This window comes from Eleutherodactylus coqui, chromosome 3 (genome assembly GCF_035609145.1).
Source record: "Eleutherodactylus coqui strain aEleCoq1 chromosome 3, aEleCoq1.hap1, whole genome shotgun sequence".
Lineage (NCBI taxonomy): Eukaryota > Metazoa > Chordata > Amphibia > Anura > Eleutherodactylidae > Eleutherodactylus > Eleutherodactylus coqui.
Window position 1 is genome coordinate 153,636,167 of NC_089839.1, and position 25,242 is coordinate 153,661,408.

Genomic DNA, 25,242 nt, shown 5'->3' on the forward strand with positions numbered 1-25,242 from the left:
TGACCCTCGCGTTACACGCATTCTGGCCACTACGGATTACTGGGTGTACACACTGCTCGACCCACGGTATAAGGAGAACCTTTCCACTCTCATACCCGAAGAGGAAAGGGGTTCGAGAGTGATGCTATACCACAGGACCCTGGCCGACAAATTTGATGGTAAAATTCCCATCCGACAGCGCTAGTGACAGAAGGTGCAGTTCCGAGGGCCAGGTAGCAGGGGAGGCGCGGAGATCAGGCAGCATGTACAGCGCAGGCAGGGGAACACTCTCCAAGGCCTTTGCCAGCTTTCTGGCTCCCCAGCAAGACTGTGTCACCGCTCCCCAGTCAAGGCTGAGTCGGCGGGAGCACTGTGAAAAGATGGTGATGGAGTTCGTAGCTGATCGCACGACCGTCCTCCGTGACACCTCTGCCCCTTACAACTACTGGGTGTCGAAGCTGGACACGTGGCCTGAACTCGTGCTGTATACCCTGGAGGTGCTTGCTTGTCCTGCGGGTAGCGTCTTGTCAGAGAGGGTGTTTAGTGCGGCTGGGGGAATCATCACGGATAAGCGTACCCGCCTGTCAACCGACAGTGCCGACAGGCTAACACTCATAAAGATGAACAAAGCCTGGATTTCCCCAGACTTCTCTTCTCCACCAGCAGACAGCAGCGGTACCTAAACAATACGTAGGCTGCACCCGCGGATGGAAGCATCGTTCTCTATCACCATTAAAAATGGGGACCTTTTAGCTTCATCAATCTGTGTATTATATTCATCCTCCTCCTCCTGCTCCTCCTCCTGAAACCTCACGTAATCACGCCGAACGGGCAATTTTTCTTAGGCCCACAAGGCTCAGTCATATTACTTTAGTAAACAATGTTTATACGTTTCAATTCTCATTAAAGCGTTGAAACTTGCACCTGAACCAATTTTTATTTTAACTGGGCTGCCTACAGGCCTAGTTACAAATTAAGCCACATTAACCAAAGCGATTAATGAGTTTCACCTGCCCTCTTGGTTGGGCATGGGCAATTTTTTTGAGGTACATTAGTACTGTTGATACACCAATTTTTTTTGGCCCTGGCCTATAGTGTAATCCTAGGAATTTTTATGGGCTTCGCCTGCACTCATGGTACAGCAAGGTGTGTGGGGTTGGCCTACACTTTTGCTACATAAACATAAATGTAACTGGGGCCTTGTCTATACTGCAACTACTGAAATGTGAAAGAGACTGTTATCTCCCTAAACTGCTGCAACGGGAATGTTACTGTGGCCTGTCTTGACTGCTACTACTACTGAAATGGAAGTAATACTGTGCTCCCCCTATACTGCTGCTTCGGAATTGTTACTGGGGCCTGTCTGGACTGCTACTACTACTGAAATGGAACTAATACTGTGCTCCCACTATAATGCTGCTAGTGATATGTTACTGGGGCCTGTCCCTAATGCTACCGCTGAAATGTTACTAATTCTGCGCTCTACCTATACCGCTGCTAATGCTATGTCACTGGGGTGTGGAAACGGAGGCTTTCCAAAGACATGATGGTGGCGAGGCCATTTCCCACCAACGCGGTTACTGTTAAGGTGCATATAACCACGGACACGTAGTGCCTCAAAAACATCCCCCTCCTCCTCCAACAATGAAAACATTCTTGGCAAATACCTTTGCATTGGTCCGTCAGGTGGCAGTCCAAGAATTTCACCTTTACCGACATAACAAGAGAGCCCCCCCACCATCCCCCCGCCACGGTCCACTTAATCCTGGCCACATTCCGAAAACCAACTAAATAAAACCGCGCCACTAGGTCCGCAGTCGCCACCACATTCCCACCAACGCGGTTATTGTTAAGGTGGGCCGAAGACCACCTGCATTTAATCGGACGTTACCTCAGCTGTGATGGGCAATGCAATGGGATATATTTATGTACCGCCGGTGGCTTCCTGGGACCCACCCATGATGTCGGTCCACACGGAGTTGTAACTGCATGTGTCCACTTCTAAAGAACCCCAGTCTGACTGGGGCATGCAGTGTGGGCCGAAGCCCACCTGCATTAAACCTGACGTTACTTCAGCTGTGATGGGCAATGCAATGGGATACATTAATGTACCACTGGTGGGTTCCAGGGAGCCACCCATGCTGTGGGTCCACAGGGACTTCACATTAGGCATTTGTACCTGCCAGTGTCTATGTATTAAAAACCCCGGTCAGACTGGGGCATGCAGTGTGGGCCGAAGACCCCCTGCATTTAATCGGACGTTACCTCAGCTGTGATGGGCAATGCAATGGGATATATTTATGTACCGCCGATGGCTTCCTGGGACCCACCCATGCTGTGGGTCCACACGGAGTTGTAACTGCATGTGTCCACTTCTAAAGAACCCCAGTCTGACTGGGGCATGCGGTGTGGGTCGAAGCCCACCTGCATTAAACCTGACTTTACCTCAGCTGTGATGGGCAATGCAATGGGATATATTTATGTACCCCCGGTGGGTTCCAGGGAGCCACCCATGCTGTGGGTCCACAGGGACTTCACATTAGGGATTTGTACCTGCCAGTGTCTATGTATTAAAAACCCTGGTCAGACTGGGGCATGCAGTGTGGGCCGAAGACCACCTGCATTTAATCGGACGTTACCTCAGCTGTGATGGGCAATGCAATGGGATATATTTATGTACCGCCGGTGGCTTCCTGGGACCCACCCATGATGTCGGTCCACACGGAGTTGTAACTGCATGTGTCCACTTCTAAAGAACCCCAGTCTGACTGGGGCATGCAGTGTGGGCCGAAGCCCACCTGCATTAAACCTGACGTTACCTCAGCTGTGATGGGCAATGCAATGGGATATATTTATGTACCGCCGGTGGCTTTCTGGGACCCACCCATGCTGTGGGTCCACAGGGACTTCACATTAGGCATTTGTACCTGCCAGTGTCTACGTATTAAAAACCCCGGTCAGACTGGGGCATGCAGTGTGGGCCGAAGACCACCTGCATTTAATCGGACGTTACCTCAGCTGTGATGGGCAATGCAATGGGATATATTTATGTACCGCCGGTGGCTTCCTGGGACCCCCCGATGCTGTCGGTCCACACGGAGTTGTAACTGCATGTGTCCACTTCTAAAGAACCCCAGTCTGACTGGGGCATGCAGTGTGGGCCGAAGCCCACCTGCATTAAACCTGATGTTACCTCAGCTGTGCTGGGCACTGCAATGGGATTTATTTATGTACCGCCGGTGGGTTCCAGGGAGCCACCCATGCTGTGGGTCCACAGGGACTTCACCATAGGGAGTTGTACCTGCCTGTGTCTACTTATAAAAAACCCCAGTGTGACTGGGGCCTGCAGTGTGGGCCGAAGCCCACCTGCATTTAATCTGACGTTAGCTCTGCTGTCCAGGGCACTGCAATGGGATACATTTATGTACAGCCGGTGGGTTCCAGGGAGCCACCCATGCTGTGGGTGCACACGGAATTCCCATTGCGGAGTTGTACCTGCCTGTGACTATTTATAAAAAACCCCGGACTGACTGGGGCATGCAGACACCTTGACAGAATGAATAGTGTGTGGCACATGGGTTCCCCATTGCTATGCCCACGTGTGCAGCTCCTGATGGAGGTGGCACAGGATTGGATTTCTCATTGCTTCTGTACAGCATTGTGGGCTATTGCCCTGCCCCTCTTAAAGAGGGTCGCTGCCTGGCCGTACCAACCCTCTGCAGTGTGTGCCTGCGGTTCCTCCTCATGGCAGACGCACTTATAAATAGACATGAGGGTGGTGTGGCTATGAGGCCAACGTGTGGCATGAGTGCAGCTCAAGGCTGCGCAGGGACACTTTGGTGTGCGCTGTGGACACTGGGTCGTGCGGGGGGGTTGGGCAACATGTTACCCAGGGGAAGTGGCAGCAGGGTGTCATGCAGGCAGTGATTGTGCTTTGTTGAAGGTAGTGTGGTGCTTAGCTAAGGTATGCCTTGCTAATGAGGGTTTTTCAGAAGTAAAAATTGTTGGGAGGAGGGGGGGGCCCACTCTTGCCGCTATTGTGGCTTAATAGTGGGACCTGGGAACTTGAGATGCAGCCCAACATGTAGCCCCTCGCCTGCCCTATCCGTTTCTGTGTCGTTCCCATCACTTTCTTGAATTGCCCAGATTTTCACAAATGAAAACCTTAGCGAGCATCGGCGATATACAAAAATGCTCGGGTCGCCCATTGCCTTCAATGGGGTTCGTTACTCGAAATGAACCCTCGAGTATCGCGAAAAGTTCGTCTCGAGTAACGAGCACCCGAGCATTTTGGTGCTCGCTCATTTCTACTAAGAACTAGAGATGAGCGAACACCAAAATGTTCGGGTGTTCGTTATTCGTAACGAACTTCCCGTGATGCTCGAGGGTTCGTTTCGAACAACGAACCCCATTGAAGTCAATGGGCGACCAGAACATTTTTGTATTTCGCCGATGCTCGCTAAGGTTTTCATGTGTGAAAATCTGGGCAATTCAGGAAAGTGATGGGAATGACACAGTGACGGATAGGGCAGGCGAGGGGCTACATGTTGGGCTGCATCTCAAGTTCACAGGTCCCACTATTAAGCCACAATACCGGCAAGAGTGGGCCCCCCCCCCCTCCCAACAACTTTTACTTCTGAAAAGCCCTCATTAGCATGGCATACCTTTGCTAAGCACCACACTACCTCCAACAAAGCACAATCACTGCCTGCATGACACTCCACTGACACTTCTCCTGGGTTACATGCTGCCCAACCGCCCCCCCTCCCCCCCACAGCGCACACCAAAGTGTCCCTGCGCAGCCTTCAGCTGCCCTCATGCCACACCACGCTCATGTCTATTTAGAATTGCGTCTGCCATGACGAGGGACCGCAGGCACACACTGCAGAGGTTGGCACGGCTAGGCAGCGACCCTCTTTAAAAGTGGCGGAGCGATAGCCCACAATGCTGTACAGAAGCAATGAGAAATCCCCTCCTGTGCCACCTCCATCAGGAGCTGCACACGTGGGCATAGCAATGGGGAACCTATGTGATACACACTATTCATTCTGTCAAGGTGTCTGCATGCCCCAGTCAGACCGGGCTTTTTAATTCATAGACACAGGCAGGTACAACTCCCTATTGTGAAGTCCCTGTCGACCCACAGCATGGGTGGCTCCCTGGAACCCACCGGCGGTACACAGAAATATCCCATTGCATTGCCCAACACAGCTGAGGTAGTAATGTCGTGCTTAATGCAGGTGGGCTTCGGCCCACACTGCATGCCCCAGTCTGACTGGGGTTCTTTATAAGTGTACAGATGTAGTAAAAACTCCGTGTGCACCTACAGCATGGGTGGGTGCCAGGAAGCCACCGGCGGTACATAGAAATATCCCATTGCATTGCCCAACACAGCTGAGGTAGTAATGTTGTGCTTAACCCTTTCCAATCCAATTTGTATATGGTTTTCCTAGGGGGCTTACTCTTTTTCTGCTGTTATACAACGGCGCTATATGCTGGCTAAAGCCAGTACTGCATGAGCTGACACGTAGGATAGGCTCCGACAGCAGAGAGGCTGGCAATATACAGTAAGAGAACCCCGACGGACGTCTACCAACAACGGAGCTGTACAGCCTTAAACCCTAATGTCTTCACAGGTCACACAGTGGACTGGAAAGGGTTAATGCAGGTGGGTTTCGGCCCACGCTGCATGCCCCAGTCAGACTTGGGTTCTTTACAAGTGGACACATGTAGGTTTAACTCCCTGTGGACCCACTGCCTGGGTGGGTGCCAGGAAGCCACCGGCGGTACATAGAAATATCCCATTGCATTGCCCAACACAGCTGAGGTAGTAATGTCGTGCTTAATGCAGGTGGGCTTCGGCCCACACTGCATGCCCCAGTCAGACTGGGGTTCTTTACAAGTGGACACATGTAGGTTTAACTCCCTGTGGACCCACTGCCTGGGTGGGTGCCAGGAAGCCACCGGCGGTACATAGAAATATCCCATTGCATTGCCCAACACAGCTGAGGTAGTAATGTCGTGCGTAATACAGGTGGGCTTCGGCCCACACTGCATGCCCCAGTCAGACGGGTTCTTTAGAAGTGTACAGATGTATTAAAAACTCAGTGTGCACCTACAGCATGGGTGGCTCCCTGGAACCCACCGGCGGTACACAAAAATATCCCATTGCATTGCCCAACACAGCTGAGGTAGTAATGTCGTGCTTAATGCAGGTGGGCTTCGGCCCACACTGCATGCCCCAGTCAGACTGGGGTTCTTTACAAGTGGACACATGTAGGTTTAACTCCCTGTGGACCCACTGCCTGGGTGGGTGCCAGGAAGCCACCGGCGGTACATAGAAATATCCCATTGCATTGCCCAACACAGCTGAGGTAGTAATGTCGTGCGTAATACAGGTGGGCTTCGGCCCACACTGCATGCCCCAGTCAGACGGGTTCTTTAGAAGTGTACAGATGTATTAAAAACTCAGTGTGCACCTACAGCATGGGTGGCTCCCTGGAACCCACCGGCGGTACACAAAAATATCCCATTGCATTGCCCAACACAGCTGAGGTAGTAATGTCGTGCTTAATGCAGGTGGGCTTCGGCCCACACTGCATGCCCCAGTCAGACTGGGGTTCTTTACAAGTGGACACATGTAGGTTTAACTCCCTGTGGACCCACTGCCTGGGTGGGTGCCAGGAAGCCACCGGCGGTACATAGAAATATCCCATTGCATTGCCCAACACAGCTGAGGTAACGTCAGCTGTAATGCAGGTGGGCTAAAAATTAATTTGATTACACTGTAGGCGAGGGCCCACAAAAATTGCTGTATCAACAGTACTAATGTACATCCCAAAAATTGGCCATGGCCAGCCAAGAGGGCAGGTGAAACCCATTAATCGCTTTGGTTAATGTGGCTTAAGTGGTAACTAGGCCTGGAGGCAGCCCAGTGTAACGAAAAATTGGTTCAAGTTAAAGTTCCAATGCTTTTAAGCGCATTGAAACTTATAAAAATTGTTCTGAAAAATTATTTGAGTGAGCCTTGTGGCCCTAAGAAAAATTGCCCGTTCAGCGTGATTACGTGAGGTTTCAGGAGGAGGAGCAGGAGGAGGAGGAGGAGGAATATTAGACACAGATTGATGAAGCAGAAATGTCCCCGTTTTGGATGGTGAGAGAGAACGTAGCTTCCATCCGCGGGTGCAGCCTACGTATTGCTTACGTATCGCTGCTGTCCGCTGGTGGAGAACAGAAGTCTGGGGAAATCCAGCCTTTGTTCATCTTGATGAGTGTTAGCCTGTCGGCACTGTCGGTTGACAAGCGGCTACGCTTATCTGTGATGATTCCCCCAGCCGCACTAAACACCCTCTCCGACAACACGCTAGCCGCAGGACAAGCAAGCACCTCAAGGGCATACAGGGCTAGTTCAGGCCACGTGTCCAGCTTCGACACCCAGTAGTTGTAGGGGGCAGAGGCGTCACCAAGGATGGTCGTGCGATCCGCTACGTACTCCCTCACCATCCTTTTGCAGTGCTCCCGCCGACTCAGCCGTGACTGGGGAGCGGTGACACAGTCTTGGTGGGGAGCCATAAAGCTGGCCAGGCCCTTAAAGACTGTTGCACTGCCTGGGATGTACATGCTGCTCGATCTACGCACATCCCCTGCAACATGGCCCTCGGAACTGCGCCTTCTGCCACTAGCGCTGTCGGCTGGGAATTTTACCATCAGCTTGTCCGCAAGGGTCCTGTGGTATAGCAACACTCTCGAACCCCTTTCCTCTTCGGGAATCAGAGTGGGCAGGTTCTCCTTATACCGTGGATCGAGCAGTGTGTACACCCAGTAATCCGTAGTGGCCAGAATGCGTGCAACGCGAGGGTCACGAGAAAGGCATCCTAACATGAAGTCAGCCATGTGTGCCAGGGTACCTGTACGCAACACATGGCTGTCTTCACTAGGAAGATCACTTTCAGGATCCTCCTCCTCCTCCTCCTCCTCCTCAGGCCATACACGCTGAAAGGATGACAGGCAATCAGCCGGTGTACCGTCAGCAGCGGCCCAAGCTGTCTCTTCCCCCTCCTCCTCATCCTCCTCATGCTCCTCCTCCTCCTCCTGTACGCGCTGAGAAATAGACAGGAGGGTGCCCTGACTATCCAGCGGCATACTGTCTTCCCCCGCCCCCGTTTCCGAGCGCAAAGCAGCTGCCTTTATGGTTTGCAGGGAATTTCTCAAGATGCATAGCAGAGGAATGGTGACGCTAATGATTGTAGCATCGCCGCTCACCACCTGGGTAGACTCCTCAAAATTACCAAGGACATGGCAGATGTCTGCCAACCAGGCCCACTCTTCTGAAAGGAATTGAGGAGGCTGACTCCCACTGCGCCGCCCATGTTGGAGTTGGTATTCGACTATAGCTCTACGCTGTTCATAGAGCCTGGCCAACATGTGGAGCGTAGAGTTCCACCGTGTGGGCACGTCGCACAGCAGTCGGTGCACTGGCAGCTTAAAGTGATGTTGCAGGGTGCGCAGGGTGGCAGCGTCCGTGTGGGACTTGCGGAAATGTGCGCAGAGCCGGCGCGCCTTTACGAGCAGGTCTGACAAGCGTGGGTAGCTTTTCAGAAAGCGCTGAACCACCAAATTAAAGACGTGGGCCAGGCATGGCACGTGCGTGAGGCTGCCGAGCTGCAGAGCCGCCACCAGGTTACGGCCGTTGTCACACACGACCATGCCCGGTTGGAGGCTCAGCGGCGCAAGCCAGCGGTCGGTCTGCTGTGTCAGACCCTGCAGCAGTTCGTGGGCCGTGTGCCTCTTATCGCCTAAGCTGAGTAGTTTCAGCACGGCCTGCTGACGCTTGCCCACCGCTGTGCTGCCACACCGCGCGACACCGACTGCTGGCGACATGCTGCTGCTAACACATCTTGATTGTGAGACAGAGGAGGAGGAGGAGGAGGAGGGTGCTTTAGTGGAGGAAGCATACACCTCCGCAGATACCAGCACCGAGCTGGGGCCCGCAATTCTGGGGGTGGGTAGGACGTGAGCGGTCCCAGGCTCTGACTCTGTCCCAGCCTCCACTAAATTCACCCAATGTGCCGTCAGGGAGATGTAGTGGCCCTGCCCGCCTGTGCTTGTCCACGTGTCCGTAGTTAAGTGGACCGTGGCAGTAACCGCGTTGGTGAGGGCGCGCACAATGTTGCGGGAGACGTGGTCGTGCAGGGCTGGGACGGCACATCGGGAAAAGTAGTGGCGACTGGGAACTGAGTAGCTCGGGGCCGCCGCCTCCATGATACTTTTGAAGGACTCAGTTTCCACAACCCTATATGGCAGCATCTCAAGGCTGATGAATTTTGCGATGCGGACGGTTAACGTTTGAGCGTGCGGGTGCGTGGCGGCGTACTTGCGCTTGCGCTCGAACACTTGCGCAAGCGACGGCTGAACGGTGCGCTGAACTACACTGCTGGATGGGGCCGAGGACAGCGGAGATGAGGGTGTGGGTGCAGGCCATGAGGCGGTAGTGCCTGTGTCCTGAGAGGGGGGTTGCATCTCAGTGGCAGGTTGGGGCACAGGGGGAGAGGCAGGGGTGCAAACCGGAGGCGGTGAACGTCCTTTGTCCCACCTTGCGGGGTGCTTGGCCATCATATGTCTGCGCATGGTGGTGGTGGTGAGGCTGTTGGTGTTGGCTCCCCGGCTGAGCTTTGCGCGACAAAGGTTGCACACCACTGTTCGTCGGTCGTCAGGCGTCTCTGTGAAAAACTGCCAGACCTTAGAGCACCTCGGCCTCCGCAGGGTGGCATGGCGCGAGGGGGCGCTTTGGGAAACACTTGGTGGATTATTCGGTCTGGCCCTGCCTCTACCCCTGGCCCTGGCCACCGCACTGCCTCTTGCAACCTGCCCTGCTGATGCCCTTGACTCCCCCTCTGAAGACCTGTCCTCCTGAGTAAGCGTTGCACACCAGGTGGGGTCAGTCACCTCATCGTCCTGCTGCTCTTCCTCCGAATCCTCTGTGCGCTGCTCCCTGGGACTTACTGCCCTTACTACTACCTCACTGCAAGACAACTGTGTCTGATCGTCATCGTCCTCCTGACCCACAGAAAGTTGTTGAGACAGTTGGCGGAAGTCCCCAGCCTCTTCCCCCGGACCCCGGGAACTTTCGAATGGTTGGGCATCAGTGACGATAAACTCCTCTGGTGGGAGAGGAACCGCTGCTGCCCAATCTAAGCAGGGGCCCGAGAACAGTTCCTGGGAGTGCTCCCGCTCCTGAGCAGGTGTTATTGTAGTGGAGTGAGGAGGCTGGGAGGAAGGAGGAGCAGCAGACAGAGGATTCGGATTGGCAGCAGTGGACGGCGCAGAACTGCGGGTAGACGATAGGTTGCTCGAAGCACTTTCTGCCATCCAGGACAGGACCTGCTCACACTGCTCATTTTCTAATAACCGTCTCCCGCGTGGACCCATTAATTGGGCGATGAATGTGGGGACGCCAGAAACGTGCCTCTCTCCTAATCGCGCAGCAGTCGGCTGCGACACACCTGGATCAGGAGCTTGGCCTGTGCCCACACCCTGACTTGGCCCTCCGCGTCCTCGGCCGCGTCCACGTCCTCTAGGCCTACCCCTACCCCTCAGCATGCTGTATTACCAGTGATTTGATTTCACAGGCAGGAAATAAATTGGCGCAAGACTGCAGGCCAAATATAATTTTTGCCCTTTTTGGAAAACGAAAGGCCCCACTGCCTCTAGTGAATGAATTATCTAAGTTTAATAACTGTGCTGTGTCCCTGCTTATGTGTCACAGAACGTGAGGGTAGCAGAGTTATTATAACTCTGGCAGAGCAGGTATTTTTTTTCCCAATTAAGGAAAGCAAATGGCGAAGCCAGCAGTAAAGCGTAGCTGGGTGCGTATGATTTAGCACTGTTCTTCACGCAGCTCACACGTCTCCACCGCCCTTAGGACGGACAGAGGCTGGACAAATAGATTTGTTTTCAGTTTTTTCCCACCAACAGGCAGCACTGCGTATATTCAATGAACATGAGAAGTTTAATAACTGTGCTGTGTCCCTGCTTATGTGTCACAGAACGTGAGGGTAGCAGAGTTATTATAACTCTGGCAGAGCAGGTATTTTTTTTCCCAATTAAGGAAAGCAAATGGCGAAGCCAGCAGTAAAGCGTAGCTGGGTGCGTATGATTTAGCACTGTTCTTCACGCAGCTCACACGTCTCCACCGCCCTTAGGACGGACAGAGGCTGGACAAATAGATTTGTTTTCAGTTTTTTCCCACCAACAGGCAGCACTGCGTATATTCAATGAACATGAGAAGTTTAATAACTGTGCTGTGTCCCTGCTTATGTGTCACAGAACGTGAGGGTAGCAGAGTTATTATAACTCTGGCAGAGCAGGTATTTTTTTTCCCAATTAAGGAAAGCAAATGGCGAAGCCAGCAGTAAAGCGTAGCTGGGTGCGTATGATTTAGCACTGTTCTTCACGCAGCTCACACGTCTCCACCGCCCGTAAGGACGGACAGAGGCTGGACAAATAGATTTGTTTTCAGTTTTTTCCCACCAACAGGCAGCACTGCGTATATTCAATGAACATGAGAAGTTTAATAACTGTGCTGTGTCCCTGCTTATGTGTCACAGAACGTGAGGGTAGCAGAGTTATTATAACTCTGGCAGAGCAGGTATTTTTTTTCCCAATTAAGGAAAGCAAATGGCGAAGCCAGCAGTAAAGCGTAGCTGGGTGCGTATGATTTAGCACTGTTCTTCACGCAGCTCACACGTCTCCACCGCCCGTAAGGACGGACAGAGGCTGGACAAATAGATTTGTTTTCAGTTTTTTCCCACCAACAGGCAGCACTGCGTATATTCAATGAACATGAGAAGTTTAATAACTGTGCTGTGTCCCTGCTTATGTGTCACAGAACGTGAGGGTAGCAGAGTTATTATAACTCTGGCAGAGCAGGTATTTTTTTTCCCAATTAAGGAAAGCAAATGGCGAAGCCAGCAGTAAAGCGTAGCTGGGTGCGTATGATTTAGCAATGTTTTTCACGCAGCTCACACGTCTCCACAGGCGTAAGGACGGACAGAGGCTGGACAAATAGATTTGTTTTCAGTTTTTTCCCACCAACAGGCAGCACTGCGTATATTCAATGAACATGAGAAGTTTAATAACTGTGCTGTGTCCCTGCTTATGTGTCACTGAACGTGAGGGTAGCAGAGTTATTATAACTCTGGCAGAGCAGGTATTTTTTTTCCCAATTAAGGAAAGCAAATGGCGAAGCCAGCAGTAAAGCGTAGCTGGGTGCGTATGATTTAGCAATGTTTTTCACGCAGCTCACACGTGTCCACAGGCGTTAGGACGGACACAGGCTGGACAAATAGATTTGTTTTCAGTTTTTTCCCACCAACAGGCAGCACTGCGTATATTCTATGAATAATAACTGTGTTGTGGCCCTGCCTATACAATTCTTTCCCTGCAGTATCAATGGAGGGTGGAATGCTCTGCAGAGGCGATTTTGAGAAGCCCAAAAAAAATGCAGCACAGCTAACAGCAGCCTGGACAGTACTGCACACGGATAAATATGGCCCTAGAAAGGACCGTTGAGGTTCTTGAAGGCTACACTCACTCCTAACACTCTCCCTGCCTATGCAGCACTTCTGTCCCTAATGCCAGGTGCAACGGTCTGCAGAGGCGATTTTGAGAAAAAAAAAAATCCCACTGCTAACAGCAGCCAACACACAGCTATCAGTGGCCCTAATAAGGACCTTTGGGGGGTCTTGAAGCCTACACTAACTACCAATTCTTTCCCTACAGCAGCTCCGGTATAAACAGCACTGTCCCTCATCTAACTCACACCGCATCTGAGGCGAGCCGCGGGAGGGGCCGACTTTTATATTAGGCGAACACCTGATCTCGCCAGCCACTCACAGCAGGGGGGTGGTATAGGGCTTAAACGTTGCAGGGGGAAGTTGTAATGCCTTCCCTGTCTTTCAATTGGCCAGAAAAGCGCGCTAACGTCTCAGGGAAGGAAGTGAAAGTAACCAGAACACCACATGGTGTTCGTTACGAATAACGAACATCCCGAACACCCTAATATTCGCACGAATATCAAGCACGGACGAACGCGTTCGCTCATCTCTACTAAGAACCAATAACAATTTATGCAGAGTCACAGCTTTCTTTTAAATCCTCGTCATTACATCATCACACGCTAACTTGACCATTGGTCAACCAACATACTAGACTGGCAGCACCTCACACGATCCTTGTCTGCACCTCTCAGAATTCCAGAATGCCAATTCACTATCTACATCTGGTTTCCTCTTTTTGGGATGCCCTGCCTGTATTTTTCCTTTGTCTCTCCAAGCATAGTCGGCATTGGACAAGGGTCATCATGGGTGCTGTGGTCTGCACCATAATACACAGGAAGTTATGATGCACTTTTTGTTCTGACACCTTTCTATGATAGCCAGATTTCACTTTTTCAGCAATTTAAGCAATAGTAACTCTTCTGTGGGCTCAGACCAGACAGGCTAACCTTCATTCTAAACATGCATCAATGAGCCTTAGGCACCCATGACTCTGTTCCCTGTTTCACTAGTTGTATGGTATCCAGTTTCGGTATGCACTAACCAGTGCATACTGGGAACACCCCATGAGACCTACTGTATTGGAGGCACTCTGACCCAGTGGCGTGGCCATCGTAATTTGGTCCTTATCAGTTGCTCAGATAATTACACTTAGGGCTATTTTACAATGGATGACTTGTCAGGCACAGATGCTTGACAGGTCGTCCCATCGATAATTGTTCCTGTGCTTTTACACAGCAATGAGTGAATTGAGGCATAGCAGGCTAGGGATCGTTCCAGCCTGTCTGCCTCCATTCCCAGTAAGCAGGCAGTCATTCAAAAATAGACAGGTCACTCCATGTATCCAAAGTTAAATTTTATGATTTTACGGTGGTGGTAAAGATGTCACAAATCTAATGACACCAAAGTCATTCCATAGAGGTCACGCAAAGGAGTCAAAGTGTGGTGCAAGAAAAAGCCTGCAGACTTTTTTATATTAGATATGCATAGTCAACAAAAAAAGTGCACAATGACACATCTGTCCGAGATGTATTTAAACTTGAGAGGGGGCAGATAAGCATTCAAAAGAAAAAACATGACTCACCTTTTAAAGGTCCCAGCAGTTCAGTGCCACCACTCCGTTCTCCATCAGTTTGTTCTCGAAGCTCCTACAGCGGTCACATGCTCTTTATCAATGTTCACGTGACTGCTGCAGATAATTACGGGTCTCATCAGTCACATGCTATTCATAGACACATGACTGCTGAGATTGCGGCATGTATAGGGTTCACAGAGGGTGCACACTCCCTCTATGGCATAAGCAGCCCTCCGCTATGTAAGTGTGTAGGGTGATTAGCTGCTATGACAACTTAATGCCATCCAATGGCATCCAAGCCTGCCATAGTCTGCAATCGCTGTTGTAAGTAATAATGCGTTGCAGTAAACATGGATTTTAAGAATGTGACACTGTAACTGTAGCGACTTTTCAAACAAATTGTCCTACCTTGGGCTACAAGGCGAATAAGTTCAAAAGGTAAGTGCTATATCCACAATGCCCTTTGCAAGAGAAGATAGAAAATCCACAGGTTTCCTCTGGCCTGTACCTGCTGCAAATAATAGTACTTCTTAAGAAAGGTGTAAACCCCATTGCATTTTCTGTCTTCTCTTGGACAATGAGCAATATGTGAAATTAAATAAAGATACAAGATTTAAATGTATTCAAGCAACGTTGGTGCATTAACTTTTTTTTTTTTTTCCTGTTTGAGGTCCTCAGGCAGTAAGAATCTGAACTAGCACACAGAACTCCAACTGATGGCTGTATAGATGGGTGCAACCAATATATTAAAACTATATGAGTAAGTGCACGAGTGACAATGAGACCTACTTTTTAGAGCGCTATGGCATTACAGGATTATTACATTAAATAACCAACGGGATTGTTGATTCGGGTCTTGGAGTCAGGTAGGAACTTTCAAACGTTGGTCCAGGGATTATTCTGACTGCCATTATGGAGTTGGGAAGGAACTGTTTCCCCTAAATGGGCTAATTGGCTTCTGCCTCATTGTTTTTTTTTGCCTTCCTCTGGATCAACAAGGGGGGTCGAAACAGGCTGAACTGAATGGACATTGTCTCTCTTCAGCCTAACATACTATGTTTACTATGTTACTAAGAGCGTGAGCAAAGGTCTCAGCCTAGACGGCTACCAAGGAGCATGCCAGTGGGCTTGCAAGAGAGATGCCAAAGGAGCGACTGAAGCATGAGGAGGAGTGTAGCATTTAAAACCTCCATGTAGGATTGTGCACATGTGTGAATAAGATGAACAATAGTGCTAGAAGCTCTCAGACGGGTCACTCAGTGATTGAGCATGAAAGATGCAGAGGCTGGTGGGTCTAATAGACTTTTGCAAAGGAGCCAGTGGCTGTTAAGTGTATCAAACTGTTTTTCAAGGACCAAAGAGCTCAGGATCAAATATAGGACTGGTTGCGCCACAGCTAACACAAAAAGCCAATTTAAGACTCAGACCGTGAGAACATAGGTACTGTGAGTGGAGGAAACAAGGGATGTTAGGGATGATACTTAGCAATTCTCCTCCTACTAAGTAAAGAACGACGGTGGAAGGGGCAAGAACAAAGTTACTGTCAATTTGAACTATGGGGGAGATTTATTAAATGGTCTAAAAGAAAAACTGTCTTTATTCCCCATAGCAACTGATCACATCTCAACTTTCATTTTGTATTCTGCCCTTCAAAAATGAAAGACATGCAGTGATAGGAGCGCTGTGGTACTTATGCACTTACTTAGCGGGTATCAACTAGAGATGAGCGAGCCTACTCGGTAAGGCAGTTACTCGAGCGAGCATCGCTCTTCTCGAGTAACTGCTTAGTGATCCGAGCAGGTTCGGGTGGGCTGCGGGAGGGAGCAAGGGGGAGCGGAGCGGGGGGAAGAGAGAGAGAGAGCCTGCTCGGATCACTAAGCAGTTACTCGAGAAGAGCTATGCTCGCTCGAGTAACTGCCTTACCGAGTAGGCTCGCTCATCTCTAGTATCAACCTTTTATACATTATCTGATTTCAGCACTTTATCATGTTGAATTGTAAGTCAGCAGACTGGTTACAAACAAGTTCTGTCATTTGTAATACATGGGGATATTTTGGGGAAAGTTGTTACCGGAAGTAAGAATGCGCTGGGTAGACATTTCTTTAAGCAGGATGGGAACCAGAGGGTCCTGTCTTTCGTATAAGGCATAGCGGGTGATTCCCATGTGGAATTTCAACCATGTGGGATACGTGTCAGCAGCTGTTTCTCCTGTGGGAAGCACAAACTCCATTCCAGCACTGATCCTAAGAAATAGACAAACATCATTACTTTTTTCAGTAAAATGTTCTACAGATATTTTCATATTTACAGTGTCTTCTGAGCAAGAACTGCATAACATCACCACCCCGAAACACAACAAGGCAGATTTGTTACGCAAACTTCTGCGACTGAAAATAAGTTTTGATGACAATCATATGTTCGGCACAAATTATTCAGATAAATGGAACAATCACAGAAATTTCTGCAACAAATCTGCTGCGCATGAATACAGTATAACTTTCGACGATATCTACACTTTCTGCATATCTCCCATTGACTTCTATGGGAGTTACAGAAACAGCATATCTCTATTTTTCCATAATCCCAACCACTTGGCCACCTCATATAGAGCAGTGTTCCCATCTTGGTCGAGATATGGGAACACCCCTTTAAGAGTTTATTCATTAGCAAGTATATACAGTAAACCCTTGAGTAGCATTGCTCTTAAGTAAAGCTGTTTTCAACTAAAGTCAATGTGTCAGGGCAGCTGCGGTCCCTCAAATAAAGTTGCATTCCTCAGATAAGGGCGCCGACCGTTCCATGACCCCGGGCACCGCTCAGTGAACCGGCGCGCAGCTGATGCCGGGCACTTCCTGCTTCTCCTGCATCAGCGCGCGCCTACCCCCCCTCCCCTATCCACAGTGCACAGTGCCGCCTGAACGTTGCTGTGTCTGTCTGCCTCCTGACACAGTACAGCAGCTGAATCCCTAAAGTGCCGGCTGAACGCTGCCTGCCTCCTGAATCTCCACTGCACTGCAAAATGTAAGTACTGTACAGATGAGTACAGTAAAGAAACTTTTTCAAATTCATACTGCAGTCCTATGTCAAAGCACTGATAACACAGTGATACGTACTGCTAATGATGTCCCTGCAGTCCTATGTCAAAGCACAGATAACACAGTGATACGTACTGCTATAATGATGTCCCTGCAGTCCTATGTCAAACCACAGATAACACAGTGATACGTACTGCTATAATGATGTACCTGCAATGTTAATTTATTCTTTACAGTTGTGTTTTATATTCATTCAGTATTGTTATTGTTACTGTTTTGGGTATTAAAGACCAGAGTTATTCTCTATTAAATGGGGTTTGGTGTGTTTTTTGGAATATCTAGAACCACTTAATTGGATTTACATTAATTCCTACAGAAATAATGTCCTCAACTAACATTGATTTCTACTAAAGTCCATTGCTTCCGGATGGATTAATGACATTAGTTGAGGTTCTACTGTATATTTTTATTCTTCATTCATATTTTGAAGACGTTCATATTGAAGTATTTGTGGAGTATTTACACATTTTACTCTATTACACAACATATATTTGTCTCATAAGGCCACTCTCACACATGCCATCGATTTTTGCCTTGATTTTACTGTCATTTTCGGACACAGGTTACTGCCTTGGTGAGCGTTTTTTAACGCACCCCATCATTGTGATGGGTGATGAGGTGCGTTAATCGCGGTGAAATAGAACAGACAACTCTCTAAAATCACAGCGTTAGAAAATGCTGTGATTGAACGCAGGTCTGCGAGACTCCATTGAAATCAATGGGAGCTTTGTACCGTGATTACAGTGGTGTTCAAAATGCTGCGGTAATCGTGGTAAACAAAACGATGTGTGAGAGTGGCCTAATTCTTTCTACTGTCTATGACATGTATAGTCACATTTTACAGGTGTCTTTGCACCTTTAAGAAATGTCTAATTGATTTCAAGCAATGATGGAATTGCGTTCCCTATGTATTCTGCAATTCATTGACATTCAAATAAATAAATCCACAATATTCATTTTAAAATTGGAAAAAACATCACAAAAATGTCACTTTTTTATTGTAGATTTTGAATTTATGTTTATGTAAACATATTTGATGCAAAACTCAATCGCCTTAAGTGTGTTCTTAACCTCTTAGTGACATAACTGATTTTAGCCTTAAGAGCCAGTAAATTGTATCCCCTTTTTCATCTTTTGTCTTCCACTGGTAACTTTTTTATTTTTTGTCATGGCAGTTATATGACACTTTTTATTTTGTAGGACAAGTTCTAGTTTTTAGGCCCAATGTCCACTTGCACACACAGATTCCACTGCTGAATCCCGCAGCGGAATCCAGCCGTGCTCAGGGACATGGACAGGAAATGATATTTTCTTACCTGTCCAGATCCAGCGAGGGTTTCCTCTGTGCCGTACGGATCTTTCTTCAGCACTGTGGATGCGTCCGGTGCGCCAGCTGACGTGCCAGATGCATGCGCAATGAAATTTTTTTTTGCTTTCCCGCAGCACGTCCACAGTGACAGCTGCGCGTGTGCCACAGATTGGACGGCTTCCGTTGACTTAAATGAAAGCCGTCCCATAGGATCTGCAGAAAAACGGAGCGTGCTGTGATTTCTTCCAGCGTGTGCGATCCGCACGCTGGGAAAAAAATGACATCCGCATGCTCTAAATTGTTTTGCGGATGCTAATGCATGCCTATGGGCACCTAGAGCTGTGGATCTCCCGCACGGGAGATGCACATGGTTTTTATAATTAAGATCAGCCCTTGGACATTGGGCCTTATAGGAACCAATTTCAGGTACATATAACGTATTTAAAAACTTTTATTATTTATTTTTTTTGCTAGGGGCAAGGGAAAGGAGGAATATCGATTACAGATTTTTTGTGATTTATTTTAAAATTCACTGTGTGGTATAAATATTATGTTACCTTTATTTTACGAGTCATTACAGTTATGACAACACCAAATTTTGTATTATGTTTTATCAATTTTGTGTAATATAAACACCTTTTTTAAAAATACTTAGTGTGGCGCCACATTCCAGGATCAGAGCATTTTTATTTTCAGATGACAGAGGTGTATCAGGCCTGATTTTTGTGGGACAACTTGTGGTTTTTAGGGGTACCATTTTAAGATATATATGATTTTTTAAATATTTGTTTTTCCTGTTTAGGGGAAATTAGATGATCAGAAAATGGCTATTTTGGATCATAATTTTTTTATATGGAATTTTCTGTACTTGATAAATAATGTAATATTTTATAGTACGATTCATTATGGATATGGCAATACCAATTATGTATAGGGTGTTTTTGGTTCTGTTAATTTTTTCAGTATATAAAGCCTTCTGTAAAGGGTAAGGCTTTAATTTTTATTCTGTAAAAATGTTTAGATGCCAAGGTCAGCAATGACTGCAGCAACTACAGAGTTAATTGGTATACAGGAGTGATTAGATGAACAAGTCCTCATCATTTCATTCCTTTTCTGGGAAAACCCTATATTTGACAATCAGAGAGCAAATATGTTTTCTGACTGATGGGGGGTGTCTAAGAACATTAAAAAAAAATTCACGTCACCCTCCCCTGTGACAGGGAGCTATACTAGAGAATCACAAATCTTCTCTGCTGTTTCTAGTCTCCGCTCCCCCTTGCTCTCTCCTCTTCACACACTAAAAAATGATAGCTGTAAATTCACGATTGCTGACTTAATTTCAAATAGCTGTAACTCCAGTTATGTTATGTAAGAGCTACGTCTATGCTTTTGTGTTACTTTAAAGCCAAGAATCTCAGCTTTAAAATAACATTTAAAGCATGTTAATAGCCATAATTGAACCGGAGTTACAATTGTTTAAAGTAGAACAAGCTCTATTCATCCTAACCTATAATGCCCTTTTCCCGCAGAAGGAACAGAGATCGTCATAAACTGCTCGGGGGTTGAAGACTAACATATACACCCCCAATAAAAAATGTACACTTTCAAAAAGAAACTGCTTCTTAAATTTGAGAACTTGAGAGAATGAAAAAAGGCATAGAAAACATGTGAAGAAGGACAGGATGAGCTGGTGGACCTCTTAAAGAGGTTTTCCGGGAAAAATACTATTGTAAGTGACTGGGCGCTAGATTGGAGCCCAGGTGTAGTATCTGAACCGGGCCCTGAAGAGTGGTCAGAATAGCCAGGAGCCGTTATCGGGAAGTCACGGTACGCAGTACAAATGGGATGAGAGGAAAGCATAGTCAATGGAAGCCAAAGGTCAGCAGCAGAAGGATTCGGTATGCAGTACAAATGGATGAGATTGACGTGTAGTCAATGGAAGCCAAAGGTCAGCAGCAAGAGGTATCAGTATGCTTGCAGAAGAGAAGAAGGAAGAGCAGCTTGATCAAGGTGATGAAACACAATAATCACGCACTGAGCCAGGCTTTTATGGGAGATGCAATCAAGGTAAAAGGCAACGTAAGAAACAGGAGGCAAGAGCTAGATAACTAAGATTCTGAGAACAAGGCTGAGAGTTATGCAGGAAAAGTGTTCACAAGCTGGATAGCACAATAAGAAAGGTCGGTGTTTGCAGCACAAGAGGTTCCTGGTTCAAGTCCTGACAGTAGCCCCCCTCTTCCAGGATGTCCTCCAGGGGCTGGCTTATAGGTATAGCTCCTGTGAAACTATCTAGTGAGTCTTGGGGCATGCACATTCTTCTCTGGCTCTGAGGAGTTCTACCCTGGCCCATACCCTTGCCACTTCATAAGGTACTGTATTTTACCTCTCTGGAGTCAAGAATCTTCTTTATAACAAACTCGGCCTGGCCTTGAACTTTCACGGCATGTGGGGGCGGTTGGTGTCTTCCTACAAAAGTATTCTCATAAAATGGCTTTGGTATGGAAAACGTAAAAGAGGGGATGAATCCTCCTGACTGACCCTTGCTGCAACTGGGAAACGTCCCAAGGATCTTTGACCAAGTTTGGGAGAGGGTATGTGTGCCTTCAGGTTCTTGGTGGCTAACCACACCTTTTTTCCAACCTGGAAGGTAGGAGCTACTTGGCGATGATAGTCAGATGCCTTCTTATAGGTATTCTGGGCTTCCTGTAAGGTTTCTTTTAGTTGCTTCTGCATTTCTGACAACACCGTCAGTCTATGGTTAACCATTGGAACTGAAGTGTTCACAAGCTGAATAGCTCAATAAGAAGGGTCAGTGCTTGCAGCACAAGAAGTTCCTGGTTCAAGTCCTGACAACTATTGATAACATATCCTCACTACACAGGGGTCGGAGCATCTGCTTCCACCCCGAACCCTGTGTATTTGCATCGCTGTCAGCGGGCACGCAATCAACTGATGGGTCGCTGTCCTGAGTGGCGCACCCTGGCCAATTATCTATCGATGACTTATTGTGAGAATAGGTCATCAACAATATATTCCATGGAAAAACCCTTTAGGTGCAAAGTCTATTTTGGCCTTCAGAGCATGCAACGTTTTAGTTTTTCATCCCACCTTTAGAGTGCCAGAACTTTTTTTACATTTATTTCAATGTATTGTAGATGTATTATTAGCTTATTTTTTGCATACTTTAGTCATTTTTTTAATGGCCCTATTTTTGGGGTCCATAATATGGGACAGATTTACTAATACTAATAATAAGATTTGACAGTCTTTAAATGCACCAGATTTATCACATTCTGAAAGCTGCAAATAACTGTAATACTGCATTAAACAATTTTCATCTGCAAGTGGGCCCCTGACAGATAATATGGGAGATCGCAGGCATGTGCAAAAGATATCAGAACGCATGACGGTGGTGGAGGAAAGAATGAGTGAAGTGGAGGATCAGATAGTACCACTGAAGCATGATATAAATAGAAATGCTCAGACTGTTATATAGTTTGCTGAGTAAAACAGATGATTTGGAAAATTGATCACGGCGTAATAACATCCATATAGTTGGCTTTCCTGAGAAACTAGAGGGCAATAATTTCTCTGTCTACTTTGAATCCTGGTTAATTAACCTATTTGGTAAAGATTTTTTAATGCCAATGTTTGCAGTGGAAAGAGCACACCATGTCCTATCGTGGCCGCCCCAACCAGGGCCCCTCTACGACCTATCCTAATCAAACTCCTCAAGTATGAAGATTGTAATATAATCCTACGTAAAGCCTGAGAACGGAGCAATATCTTATTAAATGGCACGAAAGTCTCATTCTTCCCAGACGTCTCAGCAGAGGTCCGGAAAAAGTGCGAAATTTGCACATCCTATATGCAATGCTATAGCCAGCTAGACTGTGGGTCATGGCACTCGGGGAAATACATTTCTTTGTGAATCCACGTGATGCTGTTAATTGGCTGGAGCACCACGAGGGCCAACTGCTGGCTGGAATGCGCTCACCGCTTAGATCACCGACATCTGATCATAATTAATCCGACAGCAATTAAAATCTAAAGCAAGATACCCTGGATACATAGGGGAGCTGTTAAATGCAGTGAATGGATACAATAGTTATTTTTGATTCTCAGATGCTCAAAGTTGTTTTTTAAGAAAAGTTTGTTCTTGTTTTACCCTCTCTCATCTATACTGACCAAGTCCAATATATTGCATAAGTTGGTACACCACAGATCGGGTAGTCTGGAGGGATATGTGCATGGAAGATGTGTATTTTGTTACTATTCTCTGTAAATGGCTAAACAATTTAGTTATTTAATGGACCGTGCGTGGCACGAGGGATCCTATTAAACACTTTGCCATATTTCAAACTATAAAACAAGTGGTAGTGCTCTGTTTACAAGAGACAAGCCTATCCAAAGATAACCTACATACTATCAATAGTTTTCACTCGAGGCATACAAATTACTCAAGGGGGGTAAGCATTCTGATTCACAAATTAATCCCATTCTACTGTTTTGCACAGAAGATTGACTCTGAGGGATACTTTGTCTGTCTGCATTGCAAGTTATATGAATATGTTTGTCTGCATATTTCATTATATATTCCCCCAACATATACTGGCTGGGTTATGCGGAAGATATTGGAATTTGTAGATGAGATACAAGATATTTCTGTCTTATTAGGGATCTCTGACTCCATTAAGATGTCTCCTACAGGAGATGCTTCTTCTGGATCTGTGGTGGATTACAAAGCCAGGGATTAAATACTTATCCTGTCATTCAACTATGTATCATTCCTTATAGCGTATTGATTTGGCAATAGTTAATGCTCTATTATATACCTGTGTCGTAGCGGTCAGACATTTGCCCAGAGTGTTCTCTGATCATTCGCCTATGCTAATTGGCATACAACATGCCAATAGGGGAAGCCCTGGGCGTCCACTATGGAAACTAAACACATTTTGGATAACTGTCATAGACTGCTAGAGAAATCACAGAGGCAGAGGGAACTAATTTGTAAAAGCCCTAATCACAGAAGATCCCGGCTCTTGAAAAGTTGTGGGTCCAACTGAAATGCATTGAACCTTGAACGAACTATGCACTCTGAATGAATTAGAACCTTGAATGAACTATGAACCTTGAATTAATTATAAATATGCCTATTCGGGTTCTCTCTTTTTTCAACTTAGTAAATCTCTACTAGTGGAGATCATCTCAATTCACTAGGGCCTAATATATCGGCTCATCTACTTAGGCTACCTTCATATAATATTAGAGAGCGTTTAGCCAGAGCGCCAACGAAATTAAAGGGAAACCGAGGAAGTTAGTGTAATGTATCATATTGACATCTAACTACAAAATTCAAACACCCCAGATTTAAGTTGGACTCAACCTGAGTTACTGGCGACCCTCTGATCTTATACTCTTGTAACACTGTGACGTCTATGAGCACATGTGTCTTGTCCATTGTCTATTTTTTGTTTTTGTTTTGTCCCCATTACTTGGAGACTGTCTTGAGCCCAATGTTTTTTAATGTATATTAATAAAGAATCATTGTTTTTGGGATCTACTGTCATAGACTGCTCAAGCATTTCTGGATTACTAATAGAATACTTTACTCTAAACCAGCACACGACAAACATATTTACTGAATGGGAGACCATGAAAGTTTATGTTAGAGGTCTTTTCATTCAAAAGATTACTCAGGTCAAACAAAAGTCTAAAAGGTTGGGTCAAGAAGTTCAACTACGATTAGCTGAAGATGAAGCCTCCTTTGTGGATAACAGCACCCATGAAACCTTAGTTAGTTGGGAGGGAGATTTCTGAAACAGTCATATTTTGATGAAGAGGAAAGAACGTGGGCACAGACAGGTACCACTTATATTACTGGACTGAAAAATGACCAGGGAACCATAGACACGGAGACACACTCTATCAGTGTGACGGTATATTCATTCTATCTCTTCTTATACACTATCTTCTACACTTTGTGAGACACAATACCTAGCAACAATAAAGATACCCTTCAACGCTGGCCCCATTGAAAACAATGGCAGAACATCGCGATCCCCTGCCGTGGCTGTGACAGCCATACCGGGGGATTCCTTCAGCTCTGCAGAGATGTGTGGCTGTTTCTATTTGAAAATGCCTCGCATCCAGGGACTTCCAAATGGATTGTGAGGGCGATATTTGATCGTGATTCATGGCCCTATATTGCCCTTGACACTGTTAAGGAGTTCTGACTCTCCATAGCGGCAATGTGGGCTGAAGCACAACAGCGCCGCTAGACTTAACATAGGAACTTTGACCTTGCCTGACAGGTCACCCAATGTATCAAACTCAAATTTTGTGATTTTATGGCGGTGGGTAGGATGTCTCAAATCTAATGGCAGTAAAATCATCCACCAAAGGTCAAGCAAAGAGGTTAAAGTGTGGTGCAAGAAAAGGCCAGTAGGCTTTTTTATATTAAATTTGGGGTAGTGTTGCTACCACGCCTGCTTGCTGTGTTTCGTGAAGCTGAATGTAGACATGAGCTACCATTGGGAAGCAATAATAACTATTATCCCCAAGCCAGGAAAATACCTCTTATTAGTTGATTCCTATAGGTGTATTTCCTTGCTAAATGTAGATGTTAAAAATATTGCAAAGGTATTGACAAACACATCATCCCATATTCATCCAGATCAAAGTGGGTTCATACCATCAAGATCCACAGCAATTCAACATCTGGGGGCT

The 25,242-nt window shown here is 47.0% G+C and overlaps 1 protein-coding gene across 1 annotated transcript in view; it reads right to left on the reverse strand.

The window, feature by feature from the left end:
- Positions 1 to 25,242, reverse strand: part of LOC136619841 (extracellular serine/threonine protein kinase FAM20C-like) — a 68,986-nt gene that overhangs the window by 40,160 nt on the left and 3,584 nt on the right. The window contains exon 2 of the mRNA XM_066594579.1: positions 16,180 to 16,352. Coding sequence (XP_066450676.1) covers positions 16,180 to 16,352 — 173 coding nt within the window. The remainder of the gene's footprint in view (positions 1 to 16,179; positions 16,353 to 25,242) is intronic.